At 33.8% G+C, this 24,501-nt stretch overlaps 4 protein-coding genes across 6 annotated transcripts; all 4 read left to right on the plus strand.

Moving 5' to 3' along the window:
* The first annotated feature begins 3,222 nt into the window (after positions 1-3,222).
* Prp3 (pre-mRNA processing factor 3) lies at positions 3,223-6,009 on the plus strand. Its single transcript, XM_071769702.1, has 6 exons — positions 3,223-3,411; positions 3,490-3,682; positions 3,851-4,062; positions 4,143-4,926; positions 5,040-5,397; positions 5,492-6,009. The coding sequence occupies exons 2-6, from the start codon at positions 3,535-3,537 to the stop codon at positions 5,889-5,891; spliced, it is 1,902 nt and encodes a 633-aa protein (XP_071625803.1). The 5' UTR covers positions 3,223-3,411; positions 3,490-3,534; the 3' UTR covers positions 5,892-6,009.
* A 737-nt stretch (positions 6,010-6,746) lies between these two features.
* LOC139808073 (probable oxidoreductase PXDNL) lies at positions 6,747-16,181 on the plus strand. Of its 3 annotated transcripts, none has more exons than XM_071769699.1 (8): positions 6,748-6,977; positions 9,651-10,422; positions 10,942-11,369; positions 12,232-12,479; positions 14,295-14,544; positions 14,792-14,910; positions 15,034-15,193; positions 15,347-16,181. In XM_071769699.1, the coding sequence occupies exons 1-8, from the start codon at positions 6,922-6,924 to the stop codon at positions 15,426-15,428; spliced, it is 2,115 nt and encodes a 704-aa protein (XP_071625800.1). In that variant the 5' UTR covers positions 6,748-6,921; the 3' UTR covers positions 15,429-16,181. The 3 variants fall into 3 exon arrangements, with proteins under 3 accessions (XP_071625802.1, XP_071625800.1, XP_071625801.1); XM_071769700.1 differs by lacking the exon at positions 6,748-6,977 and adding an exon at positions 8,595-8,877; XM_071769701.1 differs by lacking the exons at positions 15,034-15,193; positions 15,347-16,181 and having other exon boundaries at positions 6,747-6,977; positions 14,295-14,561.
* A 673-nt stretch (positions 16,182-16,854) lies between these two features.
* Hsc70-5 (Heat shock protein 70 cognate 5) lies at positions 16,855-21,740 on the plus strand. Its single transcript, XM_071769537.1, has 11 exons — positions 16,855-17,052; positions 17,716-17,777; positions 17,862-18,007; positions 18,181-18,304; positions 18,382-18,690; positions 18,876-19,038; positions 19,132-19,588; positions 19,775-20,071; positions 20,276-20,463; positions 20,534-20,674; positions 20,765-21,740. The coding sequence occupies exons 1-11, from the start codon at positions 16,963-16,965 to the stop codon at positions 20,837-20,839; spliced, it is 2,052 nt and encodes a 683-aa protein (XP_071625638.1). The 5' UTR covers positions 16,855-16,962; the 3' UTR covers positions 20,840-21,740.
* A 301-nt stretch (positions 21,741-22,041) lies between these two features.
* On the plus strand, positions 22,042-24,224 carry Fnta (farnesyl transferase alpha). The gene is made up of 5 exons (XM_071769538.1): positions 22,042-22,596; positions 22,779-23,133; positions 23,243-23,443; positions 23,528-23,705; positions 23,785-24,224. Exons 1-5 carry the CDS (start codon positions 22,443-22,445, stop codon positions 23,902-23,904), a joined length of 1,008 nt encoding a protein of 335 aa, XP_071625639.1. The 5' UTR covers positions 22,042-22,442; the 3' UTR covers positions 23,905-24,224.
* The last annotated feature ends 277 nt before the right edge of the window (positions 24,225-24,501 follow it).

The following is a 24,501-nucleotide window of genomic DNA, read 5'->3' on the forward strand; positions in this document are numbered from 1 at the left end:
CGACGCTACGCCCTATAATCCACATGTAATCTCGCAGGGTTGGGTGGGTGTCGATCCGCAGACACACGCACCGCGCGACTGTACGCCCTATAATCCACCCGTAATCTCGCAGGGTTGGGTGGGTGTCGATCCGCAGACACACGCACCGCGCGACGCTACGCCCTATAATCCACCCGTAATCTCGCAGGGTTGGGTGGGTGTCGATCCGCAGACACACGCACCGCGCGACTCTACGCCCTATAATCCACCCGTAATCTCGCAGGGTTGGGTGGGTGTCGATCCGCAAAAAAGATATAATATTAATATATAATAATATATAATATTATATTATATTATATTATATTATTATATTATTATATTATTATATTATTATATTATATTATATTATATTAATATAATATTCACTTTTAAAGTTTTAACGTTATAAAGTTTATTGAACTATACTTATTTTAAATATATTAAAAATAATATATATATTGAATGTTTTAACTTAAAAGAATATAAAGTTTTATTTTCCTAAACAATAGAATTCAGACAAATAAAATAATGATCCGTTAATTTCTATTTATTGTATTTTTTCTCTGTGTACCTGTGCGAGTGTAGCCTCAAGCACATTAGCACACCAAATTGAATAACGCAAAACGAGTCCGAGATGAAATATTTGTTATAATTCGTTATAGCTCCATTTTAAGATAACGGATCTATGAGATTCTATATTTATTTTTAATACAATTATAATGATGCAGAAATATGTATATCTCATACAATTTTCATAGATCCGTTATCTCATTAATAATCCTTTTTGTCACTCACCAATCGACAGTGGAGTTGTCAGCCACGTACAATCAGCGCCACAATAATTCTGTAATATACAAACATAAAATTTAAATTAAAACGCTCAAAATATAATTAATAATTCAAAAGATAATTCTTACGTACATAAAATTTCTTAATGGTTTTTCATTAAATATCTATTAAAATAATTAAATATCTATTAAAATAATTACATTTTTCGAAAAGAATTTGCACAAGAATAAATTTTTATAAAATTTCAGATTAATTTTTTTCTCTAATTATTATTTTTAAATCATCAAAACAAAACAACTAATTTTAGTACAAATAAGCAATAATGCTTACCGCAATGTTACTCCAACGGTGTCCGATACCTTTTCTAGGCCTCCTCAGTCTCCTCCCGGGTTCTTTCATCTGAACCCTTTTCTTTACTCACACAGCAGAGAAGTTATACACAAAATTGATCTGTAACATACAAAAATATTTAAATAAAAATAATGTCTAAAATAAATATGGATTTCTTGTTATAAGAAAAAGATAATGCTTAATATATTTTATATACACATATACAAAAAATATTTATAGATACCTATATAGTATGTTGCTTGCTTCCACTAATTTAAAGAAATATTTGATTTCGGACGAATAGAGGAAAGAGATTAAAAGAAACATGCTTAAAATAAAAATAAAGAAATAACTTTTGCACGCAAGTTTTATTTGTAATTTCAATAAATTTTTAATAAAACAATAACATCTTAATAACAATACTTTTTTTAAATATTAACTTGTATAAAATTTGATAAGAAAAAAAATCTAATTCTGATATAATCTAAACTATTATAAACTTTAATTATTTAAAAATTATTTAGAAATAGAAATATTTATTAATAAGTAATATTTTATATATATTGGTTGATATTAATCATGTCATAAATAATTTATTAAAATATTTCAAAAATTGTAAAATATAATCTAAAATATTTTATTTATTAAACAATTAAACATGCAATACACTATATATACAGTATATTACATATTTAGTACATTATCTAATAAATAAAATATTTTAGATTATATTTTAAGATTTATTAAATACACTTAATAAATTATTTATGACATGACTAATATTAACAAATATATATAAAATATTACTTGTTAATATATCAAATATTTCTAAATAATTAAAATTTATAATAGTATATATTATATCAGGATTCGATTTTTTCTTATCAAATTTTATACAAGTTGATATCTGAAAAATGCATTATCATTAAGATGTTATTCTTTGATTAAAAATGTATTGAAATTACGAATAAAACTTGTGTGTAAAAGTAATTTTTTTATTTTTATTTTAAGCATGTATTTCTTTTAACCTCTTCCCTATATATTTGTCCTAAATTAAATACTTTATAAAGTGGTGTGTAAGCAAGCAAGCAATATTGCTTTTTCGCGTAGGTTTGCCATATCTTGTATGATACTTTCAGTCATTGTATTCTAATGATTATTTGTAATCGCCTTTAATAAATATTTTGTTTGTTTTAGAAAACAGATGTGAGTGCCACGAAGAAATAACAATACGGAAAAAAAGAAGAGCCAAAATTAAGGAAGCGAAGACCAAATGTATCAGATCGCGAGGTAAGCATTTAATAATCTATAATCTTTTATTAATAATTGTTACTGATGGAAATAAATATTTATTTGCGCAGTGTCGTTTTCAGATCACTTTATAATATATACACATGTTAAACTTACCAATTAAATAAGTTGCGATGCCACTCGTTTCGGAGCCGATCCGTCTCGTATTCGTCGCGTTCTGAAAATAAAAAGAGAACGTAATTAATATGACGAAGGCGCTTCATCGTCTCCTGTTCGGCAATTTCTTGTACCGAAACAATATCGACTTAATCATAGTAGAAAATGTAGCCGTCTGTTTACAAATGAAGATGTTATGCATATGATGCTCGTGTCATCCGATCCGTTAATAACTAGTTTAAGAAGTAAATCACATAAAAAAAATTTAGACTTAAGCGATGATCGACGCAAGAATTACTTTGCTCTTATACGTAAATTAAATGTAAATTGAATTTTTATTTAATTTCAATCAAATACTTGTTCCTATCATTAATTTTTAATAAATATACACTTTTGCAATTTTTATAAGTCAACATTGAAAGGTTCTATGATCATTCATTGCATATTTTACAAGTAACATAATTTTTTCCGCGATTCGCGCAAACGGTTCCACTGTGCGCCGCGGCCGCAGCATATCCCCTCTAACTGGCTAGTTCGGACACGAACCATTAGCACGGACGCAAACCATGTGCGGTTACCGAGCGAAACGACGTAGTTGATACGCACTTTCTCAGGCGGCGCGTCGGAAAATGTGACACAGAAAAATTGACGAAAAATGCCGGGATGGCCTCTCTCAGGTTTCTCTCTGATCTGATTATGAATACCGGCCTCAGCAAAGCAAGCCGTTGAGTCTCGTAGTACTCGGGGCTGGATCTAAGAGAATGGACCAATCATGTTTCAGTACTGCTTAGTGCACAACTACGAGAATTCTTTGTTGAAATGTGACCAATGTTAAACCGTATGCACGGTGATGCACGGTATTGCACGGTAAGGAGCATTCAGTGTTTAACCTCAATACTTGTAAGATGCTTATATTGTGAGAATATCAATTTTACCATGAAATAGTGGATTATTACTTGAATATTCAGCGAGTGAAATAAAGGTGGAAACATGTCTTATTTAACGAGAAAAGAAATAGATGAAATGAAGCCGCAAATCGAAAAAGCGGTTCATAAATTTCTCGGCTTCAGTGAACCAGCAATTGTTACTACCGCTGTAAACTGCATCACTTCTGGCTACGACAAACGTAAAACTGCAGGTTAGCAATAGAAAATACATATCGACTTATTTTCCATGATTATTTTCTATGATTTTTATTATTAGCATTTAAAACGGATCATATATCTATTATGCTATTTCTTACGTACTTGGAAATGTGTATGATTCTATATAATATAACAATTTTTCGTAAAACAATTTTTCGTAGATAAATTATCGGCTTTATTAGAAGACAAGAAAGCTTCTAAGTTGACGGAAAAAATATTTACGATATATGATGATACCAAAGCATCTCAAAAGAATAAAAAACGATCTCACCCTGAAGATAAAGATAAAGACAAAGATGCAAAGAAATCGAGATTTAAAGATGATGAAACGAAGAATGAAAAACCCATAGAAGCTCAACTTTCTGCAGATAAGGTATTAGAATTCTATGTATATTGTCTTAATACTGTTAAACGCTCCAATATTAGAAGCTTATTTCTTTTGTATATCTTTAGATAAAACAAATGATGGCTAATGCACAAAGAGAAATAGAAGAAAGAAAAAGGGCTTTAAAAGCAATAAAGCAGGAAGATGTTTCTGCAAAGCCCTTATTTAAAGGACGTGATACTTTACCAACGGTAGGAAGCATGTATAATCAAGGCCTATTGAGTAAGACAGATTCGGACAAAGCACGGAAAATAGCTGCGTTACAAGCACAGATCAGAAATAAGTTGAGTTCAGGATTACTTGGCAGTGTTAATGTACCAGATAAGCCAACTCCCTTAATCTTGGATGAATCTGGTAGAACGGTAGACATAACGGGCAAAGAAGTACAACTTACTCAAGTGGTACCTACGTTAAAAGCTAATATACGTGCAAAGAAAAGAGAGGAATTCAAGGCTCAACTGCAAGAATCAAAAGGCCCAGAAGAGATACAAGATACTCACTTTTTTGATAACAGAATAGGTGTAAAACCTGCGATGCGTGGTAAACGTGCATTAAAGTTTCATGAACCAGGAAAGTTCCAGCAATTGGCAGAGAGAATGCGCATGAAAACACAATTAGAGAAATTGCAAAATGAAATTAGTCAAATTGCTAGAAAAACTGGTATTAGTTCAGCAACCAAATTAGCTCTTATCGCACCTAAAACTGAAGCCCTTGGTGAAGATGTGCCTAATTTAGAATGGTGGGATTCTGTTATATTAACCAGTGGATATCCTAATGAAAATGAACCGACGACAATCAAAAATTTGACTATCACAAATTTAGTAGAGCATCCAACACAAATGAGGCCTCCAAGTATGTATCATGTGTATATATATATATTTTTTTTTACTTTATTAATATATGTATATAATATGTATAATTGAATATATTATTCATATCGTTTCTGTGATTACTTTCTTATATAGCGGATCCCTTAAAACCAGTATACATGCCTGTATTTCTCACAAAGAAGGAACGTAAGAAATTAAGGAGACAAAATAGACGAGAGACTTGGAAAGAAGAACAAGAAAAAATTCGATTAGGTCTAGAACCACCACCTGAGCCGAAATTGCGTATCTCGAATCTCATGCGAGTTTTAGGGACTGAAGCTGTACAAGATCCTACTAAAATTGAAGCTCATGTTCGACAACAAATGGCTAAGAGATTAAAAGCTCACGAGGATGCGAATGCAGCACGGAGACTCACCGCTGAACAACGTCGCGAAAAAAAGGCAAGGAAGCTTAAAGAAGATACTAGTCTTGGTGTACATGTCGCTGTTTATAGGTAAATATCATTATATATACAATTTTGTTGTATATTTATATATATATATTTATGGATAATAATGAATATACATAACCTGATAATATCTTTACAGAATACGCGATCTTATTAATAATGCTTCAAAGAAATTTAAAGTGGAGACCAACGCGAAACAGCTTTATCTTACTGGCTGCGTAATGCTGTTCCGGGACTGTAATGTTGTCGTAGTGGAAGGTGGAGCAAAACAACAGGCTAAGTACAAACGACTGATGATGCATCGCATTAAGTGGGAAGAAGACATAGTGAAGGATAATGATGGGAATGATGTACCAAACAGATGTGTGCTTGTTTGGGAAGGGACAAGTAAACAACGACATTTCGGAGAAATTAAGTTTAAAGTGTGTCCAATTGAAAAGATGGCTCGAGAGCATTTTAAGAAACATCAAGTGGAACATTATTGGGATTTAGCCTACAGTGGTGCAGTTCTCGATAATACAGATGAAGTACGCTCCTAAGACACAATCTTGTAAATTAACTAAATTATAGCATAAACATAATTATAGCTAATGCAACAAATAAATAACTTCTGTACAACAAGATTATTGAAATGAGAAATAAAAGATGTAACCGTAACCGAGTGGGCAAATAAAAGTGATCATTGTTTTTCAAAATCTACTTATTCACAGTAGTTCAGTACAATCCTGTAACAAAATCTTAATATTGTAACTATAGTATTTTATTATCAAATTATATTATTTCAACATTTTTAAATTTGTTTTTAATTAAACGTTAAAACACCTCTATTGAACCTAAAACAATCATTCCACACGTGGCGTATCATCATGATTTATTACCAAAACTCATTCCGTTGATTTACATAAAAAAGCAATAAATGAAAAGATGCGTATGACTCTTCATTATCCAAATGAATCGCAAATGGTGTCATCTTAAGGAATTTTAATCCGTGATCCGGACAACATCGCAGTCAAGCCCATCAAGTGCGTGAATTAGCATAGCGCGCGCAATGGCGCTGCGATGCCTACTGTTATAACATTCTATATGCAAAAGAGCATGCGAGATTCACGCATACAGCGTTGCATGCACGAAGGTGCGAACGGAATATTCGACCTTGAAATAGCACCTTCAACCGCGAATTCCCAATAACGTAGCCGAGGAAAGGCGAACCTTGGTCCCGTTCGTAACACTAATCCAGCAACCGCTATTGCTGCAGCGCGATGCACTTTTACCAGCCGTATATACGTGTTATACTTCGATGCACCGTGCACCGTTGATGCACGTGCGTTGCTGCGATCCTGGTTAAACCCCACTCCAGGATAGACCGAACGGGATAGACTAGAGTTTTACTTTCGTTCGAAGCATCATTCTCAGTTCAGGTTTACCGCTGCGCGTTCTCGCGCACATCGTTCTCGCGCGTGCGGCTCTTGTGAAATCATTCGAGGCAGATGAATGCCACCGCGTATTAAGTATCCTTCCCCGGAGTGATCCCTACGTTACGAGGATATCGCGCGCATTATCCTCAGAAAGATGTTGATCCCTACTAAAAGCATCATTACCAGTGGCTCGCTCGTCTTCGTATCGCGGTGAGTACTTTTGTATTATATATCATAGTGAATACGATAAGTCTCAAAAACTTTATGCTATTTGTTTAAATTTGTATTAATTTTATATAAAATAGGACGTACCACACAAGTTATGATTAAGTAATAATTTTTTTTTATTTTCAAAAAATATATAATTCTTTGTGATCGTATATCGAAATATGGCGAAATTTAATTACAAATTTATAACTTAAACAAAATGTACTTATTAATGTATTATCTTTCGTTTTTTTTTTACTAGGTACTATTTAATATTAGATATTAACAAAATATAATAACAAAAAATGCGTGATTAATAAAAACAGATAAATTACAAACAAAGAAGTATATTTTAAAGTTCGATTAATTTCGTTTTTCTTGTAAGTAAATATCCAAGCAATTGAGAATTAATATAAAAAATGATTTAAAAAATTTACATGTGATAAATATAAAATTCAGTCATAAGTTCAGTGTTTGTTTATAAATTATCGTTTATTAGTTTATTTCGTAATCGATCGGCAATTCAGCATTGTTAAGAGATGAGATAGAAAAAAAAGAAAGGAAGAGCGAACTTGTTTTCTGTAGCATATAAAATATGAGAGCGCATGTAAACACACAGAAACAATACTTATGTAATTGAAAATTTTCTCACTATAGATTCTGTAAGATTATTACCCGTTTCAAAACCGGAGGGGTTGATTATATATAAGCGTGGGTTTGTTACATATCGGATAATTAGCTCATACGTTCTAACCCAACGATCGTAAACAGTGAAACGGCAGCGTTATGAAACTTTGTGAATGCGAACGTGTTGAAGTCTTGGCATAACGATTTGTACTCGCAGTCAGTACGTTTCTCTCAGCTCATTATTTCATCAAAGGTTAACGATTATATGGTGCGGACTCATTTAGATTTACACCTTAAATCGACCTCATCACGTGGGCGACACGAAACTAATTGTTTTATAATTATTATAATTTATCGCATACATAAAGCAGCGCCTCGTACGTATTGTGTCAACAGAGCTTTGCATCATATTTATTCTGTACGTGGCACAGAACGTCTCCTCGATTACAATTTCTGATCATTATTTGATAATATGTTATTTTAGGATGATTATTTGTGTGAGTGAAAATCATGAATATTAATCATGATTTACGCGTGCCGAGTAAATATGAGAATATACAAATGTCATAATATCCAAAGATTATCGTGCAAGCTTTCACACAGTTATAATAGTATAGCCGAAGCAAATACTATAAGAAGCATTAAAAATAATGTTTCTGAGGCAAATTGAAATGTAAAGACTTTGATAAATTGATCTTTAAACTCAGTATGAAAAAGTAACAAACATTCTTTTTTATCTAATACCATACAAGCTTCTATAAGTTTTAGTTAAAAAATTGAGAATTACGATGTTCTCTATGCAGAAGTGTATTTAATGATCTTTATATGGTTGATTACTGTAGAAAGGATGCATCACGCCGCTGATACTTTAATGCAATGTAATTGTACGTAATCTACTCTGTTGATTCTCTATCGGTTCTTCAAGTCACCGTAGATCTTCCTCGCTTATTCGTAAAGTGCATGCTCGTGTTCCAACAACACCGAAGTTCCGGGTCAATAAGGAGATTAACAGTTTAAAACATAATTGGTCGAGAGTGATCGATCTCGAGTGTCGGAGTGATTGTTTCCATCGATTCGCGCGAACGCTAATCATGGGAATAAAGAAGATTACGCAAGGCGGTCGTAAAAGAACCAGGAAGAATCTTAAATGTCAGCCCCGTTCGACCTCCTTTTAAGATCTCTTCTGACCATATGCTATGCCGTAAAAAATGGCACAGTCCCAGTCGAGAAAGTAGCCCGAGATAGATGCCTCGTGTTGATGAATGAAATTGTTGCGGTAAACGCGCGCAATGAACAATGCCTCTAATGTAACGGGGTGAAATGCCATCGCGTCGACAAGGTCTCCGGAGTTCATTGCGATGAATTATGCGATAAATTACGAAACGTGTTTCTAATCTCCGTAATCTAATATCACGTGTATCAATTCTACCCTGTCACATAGAGCAAAATTACGCGTAATCTCCCTTGCTCTTAAATCCTACTATACATTTTAGCATAGATTACGTAATTTCATGTACGTGAAGTAATTTTAATAAGATCTTTATCGAAATCTGTATCTCTAACGTAATTAAAATGCAAACAGTGATTACTGATAATAGCGAAGTGACATTCTGCAAGTGGATAAACCAAATCCGATCCATTATCTTGGTCGATAGAGATCAGTATAACATGGCTTTCATAATTTGCATGAGTTTCGTAATAGATATAACAAACCCGTGCTTCTATATCGATGCGTCTCTGGTTTATTTGCACTACGGAAATATTTGCACTGTGCAAATATACGTCCGCAATGTCCAATCCCATAATTGCACTTTCAATGATTGATTGTATCTTATCATTGCTAAGTTAGATAATAACACAATCATCAAATTTGCATAACGATTATTGGGTAATAACGATGCATGTACCGCGCTGAACATAAGTGCATTCACACACAAGAACTCATCTCTATTCGAAGGCGTAACTGTTTGCCACGATGGCACTCGGCGGTACTAACTAAGCTATGCATGGATAAGTGGGTGTTTTCTATCTTTAGATTACGATCCGCAGATTTCTCGCTCTAATGACACTCGTTGGAGGTACGACCTTGCCACCCAGGATGCTGCACGATCTGGATAAGCGCACGAATCTCTCTATGGAAAGGTACAGCCAGGCGGAACGAACGATCCTGAACTCGCGGACGCATCTCAATCGAGGCTCGCCGTCTTGGTTCCTCGGTGCGTCCCACGAAATGACCGAGGGCGCACAAAATCTCTCGAGAAAGGCTCTGCGAATCGAGACGATGGCGGTGATGCTCGTGGAAGCGCTCAATATGTCATCGAAACAAGCATCTTTAGTACTGCCGACGGTAGCCGCCATCCTCTGTCCGGACTCGCCTAGCTTTCTACGAATAATATCCGAATGCAAGAAGACAGATGTCCGTTACAGGACACACACGGGTCGATGCAATAATCCGTTGCATCCGACTTGGGGCGCAGCATTGGAGGCTTACGTGAGATTTTTGCCGCCGGAGTACGAAGACGGTGTCTCCTTGCCCCGCATGAGATTGCCGAGCGCGAGAGAAGTCTCCTCGAAGGTACATGCCGGCGGATTGGACCTTAGACATCCTTATTTGATGGCGCTTACCGCGCTTTTCGGTCAGTTTCTCGCTCACGATTTGGCGCATACGCCCAGGATGGAATTACCGGACGGCGCCAGGCTCAAGTGTTGTGACGTTGATTACGAAAATTTTCACCCGGAATGCTTCCCGATCCGCGCGGAGCGGCCAATTGGGTGTATGGAATACTCGAGATCGGCACCGCATCCAGGAAATTCGTTACAGGTAATTGTGAATAAAATCTTAGATATATAATGTTTAAGAAATCTCTTGGCAGTATACTTGTACGATTTCTTCATATTATTGTGCAAGAACTTCGATCTGCCTTTTGAGACGTACACGGGGATTATATTGCCATTAGTATAAATTTGAAAGTTAATAGTGGTTTACGTATAATGCTAAGAATAAAAAAATTAGTTATTCATGAAACCTGAATGTATAAATGATTTTCATCATAAAGGCTGTAAATGAGAAAATAAAAGTTTTATTGTTGAATTATAAATTGATTTTATAATTTCAGATATTAAACGAAGAATTTGCATTTTTCTCAAGTAAAAAAATCTAGAAAAGATATTACGTAATCTCTGTGAAATTAATCATTTTTTGATGTAATTGATAACGTGATTTTGATTTCTTCCAAAGTTTCTAGAGTTTTCGATACGTTTATTATTAAAAGAATTTTGGCGATTAAATTGCAGGAAGATTCACATATATGTTAGATATATTAGATACCGTTTGATATAGGGTTGCAAGTTGGGTCCGCGACAACAGATCAACCAGGCATCCTCCTATTTGGATTTATCACCGCTTTACGGTAGTTCCGAAGAGACAGCTAGAGCCCTACGATCGGGCGAAGACGGTTTGCTAAATACGCAAAGAAAGAACTTGCCGATGGCTTCGACAAAATATGAAAGCTGTAGAAGCGTAAATAAGGCATTTCCGTGTTTCTTTTCGGGCGATTCCAGAGTAAATGAGAATCCAGGTCTTACTCTGATGCACGTATTATTTTTACGGGAGCACAATCGAGTGGCTGCAGAATTGAAACGTTTGAATTCTCATTGGGACGACGAGAAATTATATCAAGAAGCAAGAAGGATTGTTATCGCCGAACTACAACATATAACTTATAACGAGTTCCTGCCTGTTATTTTCGGAGAACATGCTCTCGACAGGTATACGTATAATGTTTTTGGTATTACACTTACACTGACTTTATAAAAAGCGTGAACATAAATCACTAAACTTTTTTTTTGTTTATTATATAACGAGATCAATAAATAGCATTTATTTGAACGTTTAAAAAAAGTTGGAGAAGAAGACATTCTATGTTAATCAGTACACGCATTTCGCTACCGTGTTATCTTAGAGTTGTATCAACGTCATGTTCTTCGATACCCGCAATGCATAGTTTGATGCAATAATTTCGTAAAGGATTTTATCGTTAAATCTTTCTAATCGCTAATACATTGCTATTTCATAAATTGAACGGACATTCTGATGGCTCCATTTAGTGTCCAACACAGCTTCTTATACGATGGATTACAAGAACTAATCGCAACAGCTGATGTATGCGATGGTAGATAATTGCATGATGTTATACGAAAAGCGTGACTTTATTTCCAACTACCCGCGTGTATTAAATCATATTTTACATAATAACATGTCGGAATCTTACAACAGATCATCTTTTCTATTGTGTCGTAATTTTTCATATAGCGGGATGACCCATAAACTATCGATGATAATTATTTTAATATTAACTCAGAACGGTACTTTTTTCAAATCGATTCATGCAATATGACCATTGCTTGTGAATCTCAATTGATTGAGCACTTTATTGAGAAGATGTGTATCTCTCCGAACTTTATTACATTCATTCGGGTATTCTTTAAATGATGCCGAATTGTACGATGCGTCGTACAAGAAACGTGACGCAACGAAATTACATCATCCGCCCCCGTACTCTTTCCATGACACAACTCACAGCCATACACGGTACTGCGTGCATTATCTCTCTTTGTTACGTGTGCGAAGATACGGCTTGCGCTTGACACAGCGGGGCTACTTCCGCGGCTACGATATTCGCGCAGACGCGACTCTCTCGAATTCGGCGGCGTCGGCCGGGCTCTTCTTCGTTGCCGCGCTGACCCCGAAAACCCTGGACTTGGTCGACTCACGATCGGCGCACAAGTCTGGCGAAAGGACCTTATTGTCGGCCTTCTATGCGCCGCAAGAGTTTTACGAGGCTGGCGCGATCGATCGGCTGATCGTAGGAGCTACAGGTCAGTTGGAATTACTTGATGTAGTCGGGACATCGCGTGATTCGATATTTTTATGAGACGCGAGGAGAATTTATTGCGTGATGTGCAAATATGTAATAACATATAATAAATGAAGAAAATGCTTATATATGACCGCTTTTGACCAAAAATTTGTGAAGAATTTTAGAACAATTTCATAACATGTTTTAAAATAATGATTGAATTGATCTCATATGTGTGTATAATTCTATTAATTTTTTTCTAAATATGAACGCAATAAATGTAGAATGCTAAAATACGATAATCTGTAATGAACAGATTCATATAGCGTTTCATTATCGTAATGCTGTCATAATGTGCAATTATATCCAACATCTACGATTTCATCCTTCGTGTTATGATCCATAAATTAGAAATTGTATCTTGCGTTCACTTTATACTTTAAACATGAACTCTTTTGCTTTTACAACATCGTAAGTGTCAAGTGAATGAATGTCACTCAAATTGCGCTTCAAGGAGAGATTATACAATACCGGCAATCAAGTCAGTTATTCTTCTCCCTAAGATGGAAATCAATGCAGTACCTGTCACGTTCCCAGGAACAGTAAAAAGATAAGGGAAGTCATCTTAAGTGAAGGGAAATGCACCCGCTTAATGCGAATACGATAGATCTTCCATGGTATTTAAATACGTTCTAGTCAAGGAGATACACTTGCACATTACGGTTTATAACGATAAGAATACCGTTGTCTCGAGTAAATTGCTTAACTGTGATTACTATTGTCATACATCGCGTGCATGCAACGCTTCTTCAATTTTCATAAAATTGACTTGACTTTTTATAAAATATTCTTACCTTTCACTTTTTCTTCAAACACAGTAATGTTACGTTTTAATAAGAATATATCGCGAAAGAGATGCAATAAAAGGAAAATGTTCAAAACTTACGTTGCTTCTTTGAAACTAAATATACATATATCGTTATAAAATTAGATTGAAATTAAATTTAGATAGAGAAAAGCGTTCTCATCACACACATACGTCATAGTCTATCGTTATCTCACGTAAAGGTGAGCTATCCAAGAGAAGACTATGCGAGAATTTCAATGTAATCTTACAAAAGTTCACGAAATATATACTTCCATCTTCGTGTGAACAATAGCGCGTGAACTTTTTAATTACATAGCGGAAAAGAGTGTAACATCAGTGAAAGGCGCGTTGCAGTCACAATGATGTCTTTTTGCGAAATTTTATGAGTTTACGTGATTTAAGAAACACAGTGTAAAAAGTTGATATTAAATTTGTTTTGATATTTTAGAACAAAATAACGCAAAAATCGAGTTCCATAAAACGTATATTTGCTCCGTTTGTGCCAACTATTATACGAGAGTAATTTGAAGTAAAAGAAAAAGAAAAAAGTTCGGTTTACTGCTTCAAATTTTATGTTTTACGACGTTATTTCGTAGAACGATCCTACTTCTATAATTTACAATTAGAATTTTTTCAAAGTACTAATATTATAATTTTCTTAAAAGCATTGTTACGTATGTATCTAAGTTTTATAAATTATGACACCCATGAAAACTGATGATGGGGGCAATGTTCATAACTCTGAGCAAATTGGAGTTAATTTTGTTTACTACAGAGATAACTTTAATTAATTTTTTCTCTTTGTTTAACTTTGTTTCTCAAAACTTAAAACGTTGAAGAAATCAAAATCTTTCCTATGTTATCAAATTTTCTGACATTTACTGTCACGATTTATCTTAACACGTTGTCCCATGAGAACTTGGTTTTAATAACGATCTAGGATGCAAGATTTAATTTCCGCGACAGCGGGACATTCTAGGAAGCCTCTGCCTCCGGGCTTAAACGAAATACTCCTGGACCGATACTTCCATGACGGGAAGACCAGCGACGTAGCCGTGGATTACGCCGCGCAGATTATACAACAGGGAAGAGATCATGGCTTGCCGCCTTATGTCAGATGGCGAAGTTTCTGCGATTTACCGGATCTCACTGACTTTCAGGATCTTAAAGGCACAGTGACCAAAGATACCATCGAGAGACTTCGAGCAGTCTACAAGTAAGATGAAATATAGGGTGAGATATAATAATAAAGATCGTCATATTTGAATTCGCATTTCTTTATCGCGATATTAAAATTAACATCTCTCTTTCCATTTTTCTCTTTCTCTCTCGCGATTTAAAATAAATTATTCTGGTTATAAGATTTTATAACTGCAATGTTTGATGTTATTTTCAATTCAAGAGATGCTCTATTGTACTAAAAATTTTATTATTCTAATGCTGTATTCCCGTTTAATTTATAGAAGTGTAGGGGACATAGATCTAGTAACTGGAGCACTTTCGGAAGCACCAATATCTGATTCTGTTCTTGGACCAACGTTCCTTTGCTTACTAGGACGAACATTTCGAAATATTCGTCTAGGTAGATATAACTTTGCATTCTTTGTTGCACACCCTACATAAAATAGGAGGTTTGTCTGACTAAATAGCTTGAAATAAGATATTTTTAAATAGAATTTTATCATTTGACAATTTTTTAATGCAGGTGACAGGTATTGGTACGAAAATGGAAATACGCCTGGTTCATTTACGATAAGACAGTTGGAGGAAATACGAAAAAGTACCATGGCACAAATTTTATGTCGCAATGGAGATAGGCTACAATGGATGCAACCGAGAGCATTTATTCTAAAAGATCCATTCCTGTAATTATACCAATTTTGAAATAATATGCATGTCTATTAATTAAATTTATTAGATTTATAGACTGATTACGACACGAGTAAAATAATATTATTAACTAATAACGCGTCGATTTCAAACAATAAATATTTAAATTTTAATTTAATGTTTTTCAGGAACGATATGACAAATTGTACGACTCATACAAGAGGAGCTATGGATTTTGCAGCTTGGAAAGAAAGGACAGATATAATTTAATCTAAATCTCATATTCGATCGTCGAATTTTAATATTGCTCATATTAAATAATATTGTTCCTGATTACATTAGAGATCGTATGTTTGAAATCATCGATACTCTAACTGTTATTTTTATATTGATTTGGAAGTTTTGAATTATTACTGCAAAATAGTTGATTAGAAATTTGCATTCTTAATTTGATTTCAGATTTGATTCAAAAGATTCCATTAAGAAAAATTTTACTAAGTATATAAATATTAGTAGCAAAAATAGAAAATAAATTCGTAATATTATCGATTCTATTGAGAGAAATTTAATTGAGATGATAAACGTACGCGTCGAGTTTTAATACCTCATGTAACAAAAGAAGAACTGTTCATAATGATCTCCATCTCATTTCTAACGCACATTTGTTAATACACGTTTTGTTGTACTACTCGTTATAATTTTATTGCAAATATTGTTACTGCAGTTTCGTCAACATAAAACAATTTCTAAAGAATTTGTAATTCGAGCACGTTACGTATTAGAACGTGCGTGCATGAAGTATTATATTTTAGCAATAACGATGACGATGGAGTAAATATACCGAAAAATTCACGCGAATACGCGAATAATTCGATCGATCGAATCAAATATTTTTTAACATACGATGGCCTGTACTTCGAGTTTAATCTCAGGATTTTAACTTATTTTTTAACTTTGGTGTGTATTGCTTTGATAATACACGTGTGTTATTGCTGCTCTAAATAAAATTATTTAACAGTATAATATGTGTATTATTTATACAAAAGGGAAACCATGTAACTTCCGTATTGAAAAAAAGAATTTTAGAGTCGCTATAATTTTGTCTACGGAATACGGAAATAATGTAGCTCTAATTTAATCTTATATTCATGATTTTTAATTAACATTAATTAACATAGCGTAATTTATATTAATAAAAATAAATAAACATTATTAAAGGCAACTTTTATTACATTCTATTCTAGTTTATCGCTCGTTTTCTTGTTTGTTGCAATTCTATCGTTGGATTACATCATATTGGATCAATACATCGTTTTGAAATCCGGAAATCCATACGTATATACTGATAAAGAGTTCCGGTTATTTACTTCTGGTTTCTGGACTTAGCTCGCATGCACGTGTTCGCGGGCAATAGCAAACGTCACGTAATAATTTGCGTCATGTTGCCAGAAGTAGCTACCTAACTACGTCATTTTCAACATTCCTGATAATATGTTCGACGAATGATCTCCTCTCCGATAGAACATTCGGGATGTTTCGATACTTAAGAAGTGGTAGGGTGACTGTACACGTTTATTATTGGTGCATTCCATTGGAGCCCCAGTAGAACGCAAACGATTCGTGAACACAGGCGTGTCCATTATCCGGTCGCTAGAGTGGATGCGCCGTAAGATCCACGCGTGGTATATATATACGTATCACGGGCTTCCACGGGTCTTACGGGAGTTGCATCACTACACGTGAAGCTAGGCATACCGCGTTTTCTGCCGATTTCTCGGTGAAATTCCACAGACAGAAGGCCAAGATGTTGACCGCCGCGAGATTATTAAACCGCAGCTGCACCGGAGCCTGTGACCTCGCCAGGAAACAACAATTCAGCACGATTTTGAAAAATGTGCGTATGATAATGATATCACGATCCCCGTGGCTTCTCCTAGCTCGCAGTCGTCACTATTTGCATGTCGTCTAATGAGAGATAAATCTTAATTGGCAGTGCTTCCTTGTTATTCTATGCAAATTATCCTAAATTACGTCACGATCGTGTATCGCGAGAAATTTCTGCCGCACGTTAATTTTACTACGACGCCGCCGATTTTAGAGCCGGCACGTGAGTGGATTCCCACCTCACATTTTTAGCCAAATGCTCTGAGTAGGTCTTTTAGTTGATGATATTCTTAATCTCATCTGTCCTTTGCATGTTATTATTGTTAGAACTGCTAAAATCATGACTAATAGCTAGAACTGATTTTATAGGTTGGGTTAGACAAATTCAGTCAGTTTTTTTTCTCTAATTAAATATTTTGTACTAAAAATATATATTTCCGTGAAGAAATAGATATAAATTTTATTAACTTCTGAACTTATTTATTTTTAATACATATAATTTATATTAATAAAAGTTATAAGTATTTTTGTCTAAATTTTATGCTTTTTTAATTTATCCTGTAAAATATTTGATAATATTATTTATGTAGTCTTTTTGCAATAAAATACTTTCTTGGATTGTTAAATAGTTAATACATATATAAGTACATATTTTGTACTTTTAATCTTTTAGGTGGCGGCTCCAACGGTCACTGTACCACACCGTTTTACCGATATGCAACAATATCGGTATAAGTAAGTAATTAATATGAAATAAATATTAAATATACGTTTCTTAGTTTTAGAACAACTTTTAGAACAATCTATTTCTTTTTTAAGATCTGAAGGTGTAAAGGGTGCAGTTATCGGTATAGATCTTGGAACCACTTTTTCATGCGTAGCAGTGATGGAAGGCAAACAAGCTAAAGTTATAGAAAATGCTGAAGGCTCCAGGACTACTCCATCTTATGTCGCTTTTACAAAAGGTTATTGCTAAATTATATCATATTAATAACATTAAACCTTTTTGATAACATGATTATCGGTTATGATTATTCACGCAATGAGTAACAAAAATATATACGAGTTAAATTCTGGAAGATTTTTCTTATTTAATTTTGTCATTTTTACAATAAATAAATAATTTCTGATTTTTTAGATAACGAACGTTTAGTTGGCATGCCTGCGAAACGTCAAGCAGTCACAAATTCTTCTAATACATTTTATGCAACAAAACGATTAATTGGACGGAGATTTGAAGATCCCGAAGTGAAAAAGGATATGTAAGTATCATATTGATATTTATATGATTTATTGCGATATGATTATATCTGTTTTAATATGTAACGTGTTCTTATAGGAAGAGTGTAACGTACAAAATTGTGAAAGCATCTAATGGAGATGCGTGGGTTCAAGGTGCTGATGGAAAAATGTATTCTCCCAGTCAAATTGGAGCATTTGTACTTATGAAAATGAAGGAAACTGCTGCGGCTTATTTAAACACTCCAGTAAAGAATGCTGTTATTACTGTACCAGCATATTTCAATGATTCGCAACGACAAGCGACGAAAGATGCTGGTCAGATTGCTGGATTGAATGTGCTTCGTGTAATTAATGAGCCAACCGCAGCTGCACTTGCTTATGGCATGGACAAACAGGAAGATAAAATGTAAAGATCAATTACATTGATATATCATATGAAAGATACTCTTTTGAAAATAATGATGTCGATTTTTCGTCTCTAAAGATATATCTTGTGTTGAAATACATTACTGAAAATTTTTGTTACATTTCTTACAGTTTTTGAAAAAGAAAGACGATATGATTAATGTATTGTTTTTTTTTCTTTTCCAGTATTGCTGTTTACGACTTAGGTGGAGGTACCTTTGATATCTCAATTTTAGAAATCCAAAAGGGTGTTTTTGAAGTAAAATCCACAAATGGAGATACATTTTTGGGAGGAGAAGATTTCGACAATGCATTGGTTAATTATCTTGTATCTGAATTCAAAAAAGAGGTACGGATTTTCTTATAACTAAATACAATTATTCGTTATATCTATTCGTTAAAGTAAATTCATATTAATAATTGATTTGATGAAATAATGCAGCAAGGCTTGGACGTGACTAAAGATGCCATGGCAATGCAAAGATTGAAAGAGGCATCGGAAAAGGCTAAAATAGAGTTATCAAGTTCTCTCCAAACGGATATAAACCTTCCCTACCTTACTATGGATAGCAGTGGACCAAAGCATTTAAATCTTAAATTATCCAGAAGTAAATTCGAAAGTCTCGTGAACGATCTGATTAAGCGTACTATTCAACCGTGTCAGAAGGCGCTTTCCGATGCCGAAGTAGCAAAATCTGATATCGGGGAAGTTTTGTTGGTCGGTGGTATGACCAGGGTTCCTAAGGTACAACAAACGGTTCAAGATATATTTGGCAGACAGCCATCGAAAGCTGTAAATCCGGATGAAGCCGTAGCTGTTGGTGCTGCGGTTCAAGGAGGTGTACTTGCAGGAGATGTGACAGATGTTTTGCTTCTTGACGTTACTCCTTTGTCACTAGGTAAAGTCGTTTTATATTCAGAGATTGTTCTATTATTTTATACATACAAAACTATGATGTACTAGACTAATCTTCTCTCTGATAGTAAATGATGTCATTGATTTACTGATCATTCATTCATCTAACATTACAAATGAAGTTACACTGGGATCAGCGGTATGAAAAAAATGTTTGTAAATTTTTCAGGTATTGAAACACTTGGTGGTGTGTTTACGAGATTGATCTCTCGTAATACAACTATACCTACAAAAAAGAGTCAGGTATTTTCTACGGCAGCGGACGGTCAGACGCAAGTCGAGATTAAAGTTCATCAAGGCGAGCGAGAAATGGCTGGTGATAACAAACTCCTAGGACAGTTTAGTCTTGTTGGTATTCCACCTGCACCAAGGGGTGTACCACAAATAGAAGTAACGTTTGATATCGATGCAAACGGTATCGTGCATGTATCAGCCAGGGACAAGGGAACTGGCAAAGAGCAACAAAGTATGTAAATTTCCTATCATTTCACATATATATTATATTAAAAGCATATAATTAATGTTATAGTGATGCCTATATTTTTCGTCTCTGAAACTTGGTTTAAAATCAAGAAATTGTAGACTACATTCAACTGAATCGTTACTATAATTAATGATGAATTATATTTTTTATGAGCATATTCTAAATCTGTGGGTTTTTTTTTTGCAGTTGTTATTCAGTCTAGTGGTGGTCTTAGCAAAGATGAAATTGAAAACATGGTTAAGAATGCTGAGCAATACGCAAAGGAAGATAGAATTAAGAAGGAAAGAGTTGAAGCTTTTAATCAAGCAGAAGGAATTATACACGACACAGAATCGAAGCTAGAAGAATTTAAACCGCAGTTACCACAGGAAGAGGTATGGTATTATAGTTAATTATTTAACATTTTTATGAATTATTTTGATATTCATTGTTTTCCTTTTATAGTGCGACAAACTTAAAGAATTAGTTGCAAAACTGCGAGAGACTCTGGCTAAGAAGGATGATACGGATCCCGAGGAAATAAAGAAGCAAACGAACGAACTCCAACAAGCAAGCTTGAAACTGTTTGAAATGGCGTACAAAAAGGTACTTAATTTATGTAAAAATTAAATTAATGAGCACAAATTATGCTCTGCATAGCTCAAGAACTATTATTTAAACATGTTGACTTTACAGATGGCGGCAGAAAGAGAAAGTCAAAATCAATCGCAGCAGGAACCTGAAGGCGAGAAGAAGGAGGAGAAAAATTAATTTTAATTAAATAATTTGCGTTTCTGTACAAAAGGAAAATTGATTCCATTCACATATATTTGTATAAGCGTCAGATGCTGTTCTGTGAGCTCAAAGGAACCACTTATTTTAGTTGAAGAAAGGCAAATATAAACTAAATTTCGATATTTGACGCGATAATAACCGTTTAGAAATAAAGTATTATTCACACACGAAGTGGAAAAAAAAGCAATTTCCTTTGTCATACTTAGTGGTCTAATATATAATAGCAATTTTGTGGTATTTATATAATTATATATATATTTTTTTTATAAGTAGTACTCTCGCATCCGAAATATACAAAATTATCTTTTGTTGTGAGATTCGGAAAATAATTTTCGTCAAATTTATTAAAAAGAAGTAGCTTTATATTACACGTTTGTAGTAGTAATGGCCATTTTTTTAAAAAGTTTGGCTAGTCAGTTTTCACATGAAGTAAGAAATTATGTACATAGTTGATCACTTTGTATAATGTAACTAATGCAGTATGATCATTTTTGTGCAGCCTACGAGACATGTGCAGAATATTAAAATATTCACCGTTATAACAGTTATTGTAAAAATAAATTGTACCAAAAATAATATGGAGATAATTTGTTAACAAACTTGCTATTGTAGAATACTTCGTAGCACGTACATCGAATAAGCGTGAGATGAGAATATAGAATTGAGAGAATGAGATGAGTGATCCTGTGCAAAACAAGTTTACTTGTTTACTTGTTGTAAACAATATACAATAGATACATAGATTTTACCGTAGAGAACGTTGTTACATTGCGATTTAATCAACTTATTTGATTTCTTTTATATTTTTAAATATCTTAAACAAGAACATTTAACCTTTTAGGTTTCGTTTTATTCAATAAATCTTAACTTTAACGTATGGGATTAATCTTTTATTGAAGTTTCAAGCAAATGATAATTTCCCACCCTAATGCATCTCACATTCCTGTAATTTTTCCGGACAGCGTCTTGCTAGAGTTGAAAATGGAAAAAAAAAAGACATGCAGTTCACTAAGTTCACTTATCTCTTGATATGTATGCATCTTTCTCATCGTATACATATGTATTTATGCATTGTCATCACTGAATTAATGAACCTGTTCTTTGCATTTGCGTTTCTTGTACTTTTTATTTTTTCTCTTTTTCTGTCCAACACTTAATTAGATATATCTATCTCACTTTTGAACATAGAAAGGTGCTACCTAACGTAACGCAGTGCCCCTATAAATTTAACGTTTGCCGGTGCAATAATTGTGCTTTATGCGAAAGATTAAATATTACAAGGGTTAAATATAAAAAAAAAAATTATAAAAGATTATATTTAGACAAGATGCACGACTCGAAAATGTCTATCTTCAAATATAAAGGCACGTAACATCGACTGCGACTTTACCATTGTGATAAACTGGATGGATAAATGCAGCGAATAACAAGTAACGTGCCAACGTGTTTTGGAGGTTTGGTTCGGAGTTCGGAGCTGAACGGAGTGCGAAAGTGAATTAGGTTAGGATTCGTTAAAGAAAACTTTCGCAATTCTGTTTCCACTCTACGATAACAGAAAATTATATTAAGGTAGAAAAACATGTCAGACACTTCTGACGATGAATTAAATTGTGGCGATCAAGAGAAAACATCGTGGATTTTATATAAAAATCGCGATGAGTGGAGTGACGTGACTCCTTTACCCCAGGATGACGGTCCCCATCCTGTGGTATCAATTGCATATTCCGAAAAGTGTGAGTATATGTAATTCTAAAAATTACATTATTTTTTTAGCTGTATTTTACAAAACATATCAAACGATATTTATGATAAAACATATTTTTTTCTATTATTGTATAAATTCGTCGTTCCATAAAGAGATTTTGCTTCAATAAATTATCATTATGTGTCTTATATATTTAATGTTACTTTTTAGTTAAGGATGCCTATGATTATTTCCGTGCCATTCTGAAGTCAGGTGAAAAGTCAGAACGTGCGCTAGCTTTAACAGAAGCCTGTATATGGCTTAATCCGGCCAATTATACCGTATGGCAGTACAGAAGAGAGATACTTAAAGCTCTAGGAAAAAACTTAATTGACGAATTAAAATATACCGATCGAATGATAAAATACAATTCTAAAAATTATCAGGTTTGGCATCACAGAAAGATCATTGTCGAATGGCTGCAAGATCCTAGCGAAGAATTAGCGTTCATCGAAACTGTTTTACGTAAAGACGCAAAGAATTATCATGCTTGGCAACATCGTCAGTGGTGCATACAAACTTTTAAGTAAGTATATCTTTACATATGTATATGAAATACATATATAGCAATATTTTTTTATTGTGACTGAGAGACAATATGTAATTATGTCAAACGTGTGTGATTATGGTTGCAGTTTATATGATAAGGAGTTGGAATATGTAGAACAATTGTTAAATGATGATGTCCGTAATAATTCTGCTTGGAACCAGCGCTATTTTGTAATAAGTAATACGACAAAGTTTGAGCAGGAAGTGATAGACAGGGAAGTTGATTTTGCGCTGGAGAAGATCGAGTTGGAAAAAGGAAATGAGAGTGCATGGAACTATTTAAGAGGGTATTGGTCCCTGATATATCAGAAGTTTAACTAGAAGAAGAATGATATTTTAATTTGATTATTATCTATAAATCGTGCTTTTAGAATATTGTTACATAGCAAAGGCTTGGGTTATAATGAAAAAGTAAGACATAGGTGTGAAGAAATGTATAAGGAAGGATGTCGTACTAATCATTTATTGGCCTGCATAATTGATATCTGCCAAGAAAGTCCATCTGATGAAACCCCGTCCTCTTTGTTTCATATTAATTTTGCGTACGAGGTAAGTTTGTTTTTGTAATATTATGTATTTTCTAATGTTATATCATTTGTCATTCCTGATACATATACTTATTCTTTAGTTATGCAAGGATTTAGCGAAGAAATATGATACAATAAGATGGCGGTATTGGGATTACATAGCTAGCCAGCTAGCGATAAAATTGACTCTTCAGATAACTAAAGCAGACTCTTCAGATTAACAACCACAACAACCTTGTAGTATGAATTGTTCAAAAAATTTTAGATAACGTTTTACATATCAATCTATATGATTGATATATTTCGGCCTCTTTTGCCTACAAGTATCAAGTATATATATTGCATGACTGAAAAATTATTCAGTTTATACAATTTCTTTATGTTAAAACAAGAGACACACTTATGATTTAAAAATATATAACTCATATAATACAATTTGTAAATTAAATTCTAGGATTATATTAAGCATAATGTGTAGAATCAAGCTATATATCTATTATGCCAATATTGTTAATTTAAATAAAATAATCTCTATCATTATCATGCATTTTTTCCATGACTTTTCTACATAATGATATATTTCGGATTTCTAGATTTCTGAATTTCTGGATTTTTAGAAATGCTAATTTCTTCACTACTCTTATAAGATTTTGCTTGTGAAGTTTACATATTATAGCTTTCTTAGCATATATATTGTCATTTTTATTTGAGTAAAAGAGTAAGTAAGAAAGTAAGAAACTTATTGAATATGTAAATAGATTAAATGCGCACGCTTGAGGCCTCAATACATAATAAATAATGACAAATAGAAAACAGCT

This window comes from Temnothorax longispinosus, chromosome 2 (genome assembly GCF_030848805.1).
Source record: "Temnothorax longispinosus isolate EJ_2023e chromosome 2, Tlon_JGU_v1, whole genome shotgun sequence".
NCBI lineage: Eukaryota > Metazoa > Arthropoda > Insecta > Hymenoptera > Formicidae > Temnothorax > Temnothorax longispinosus.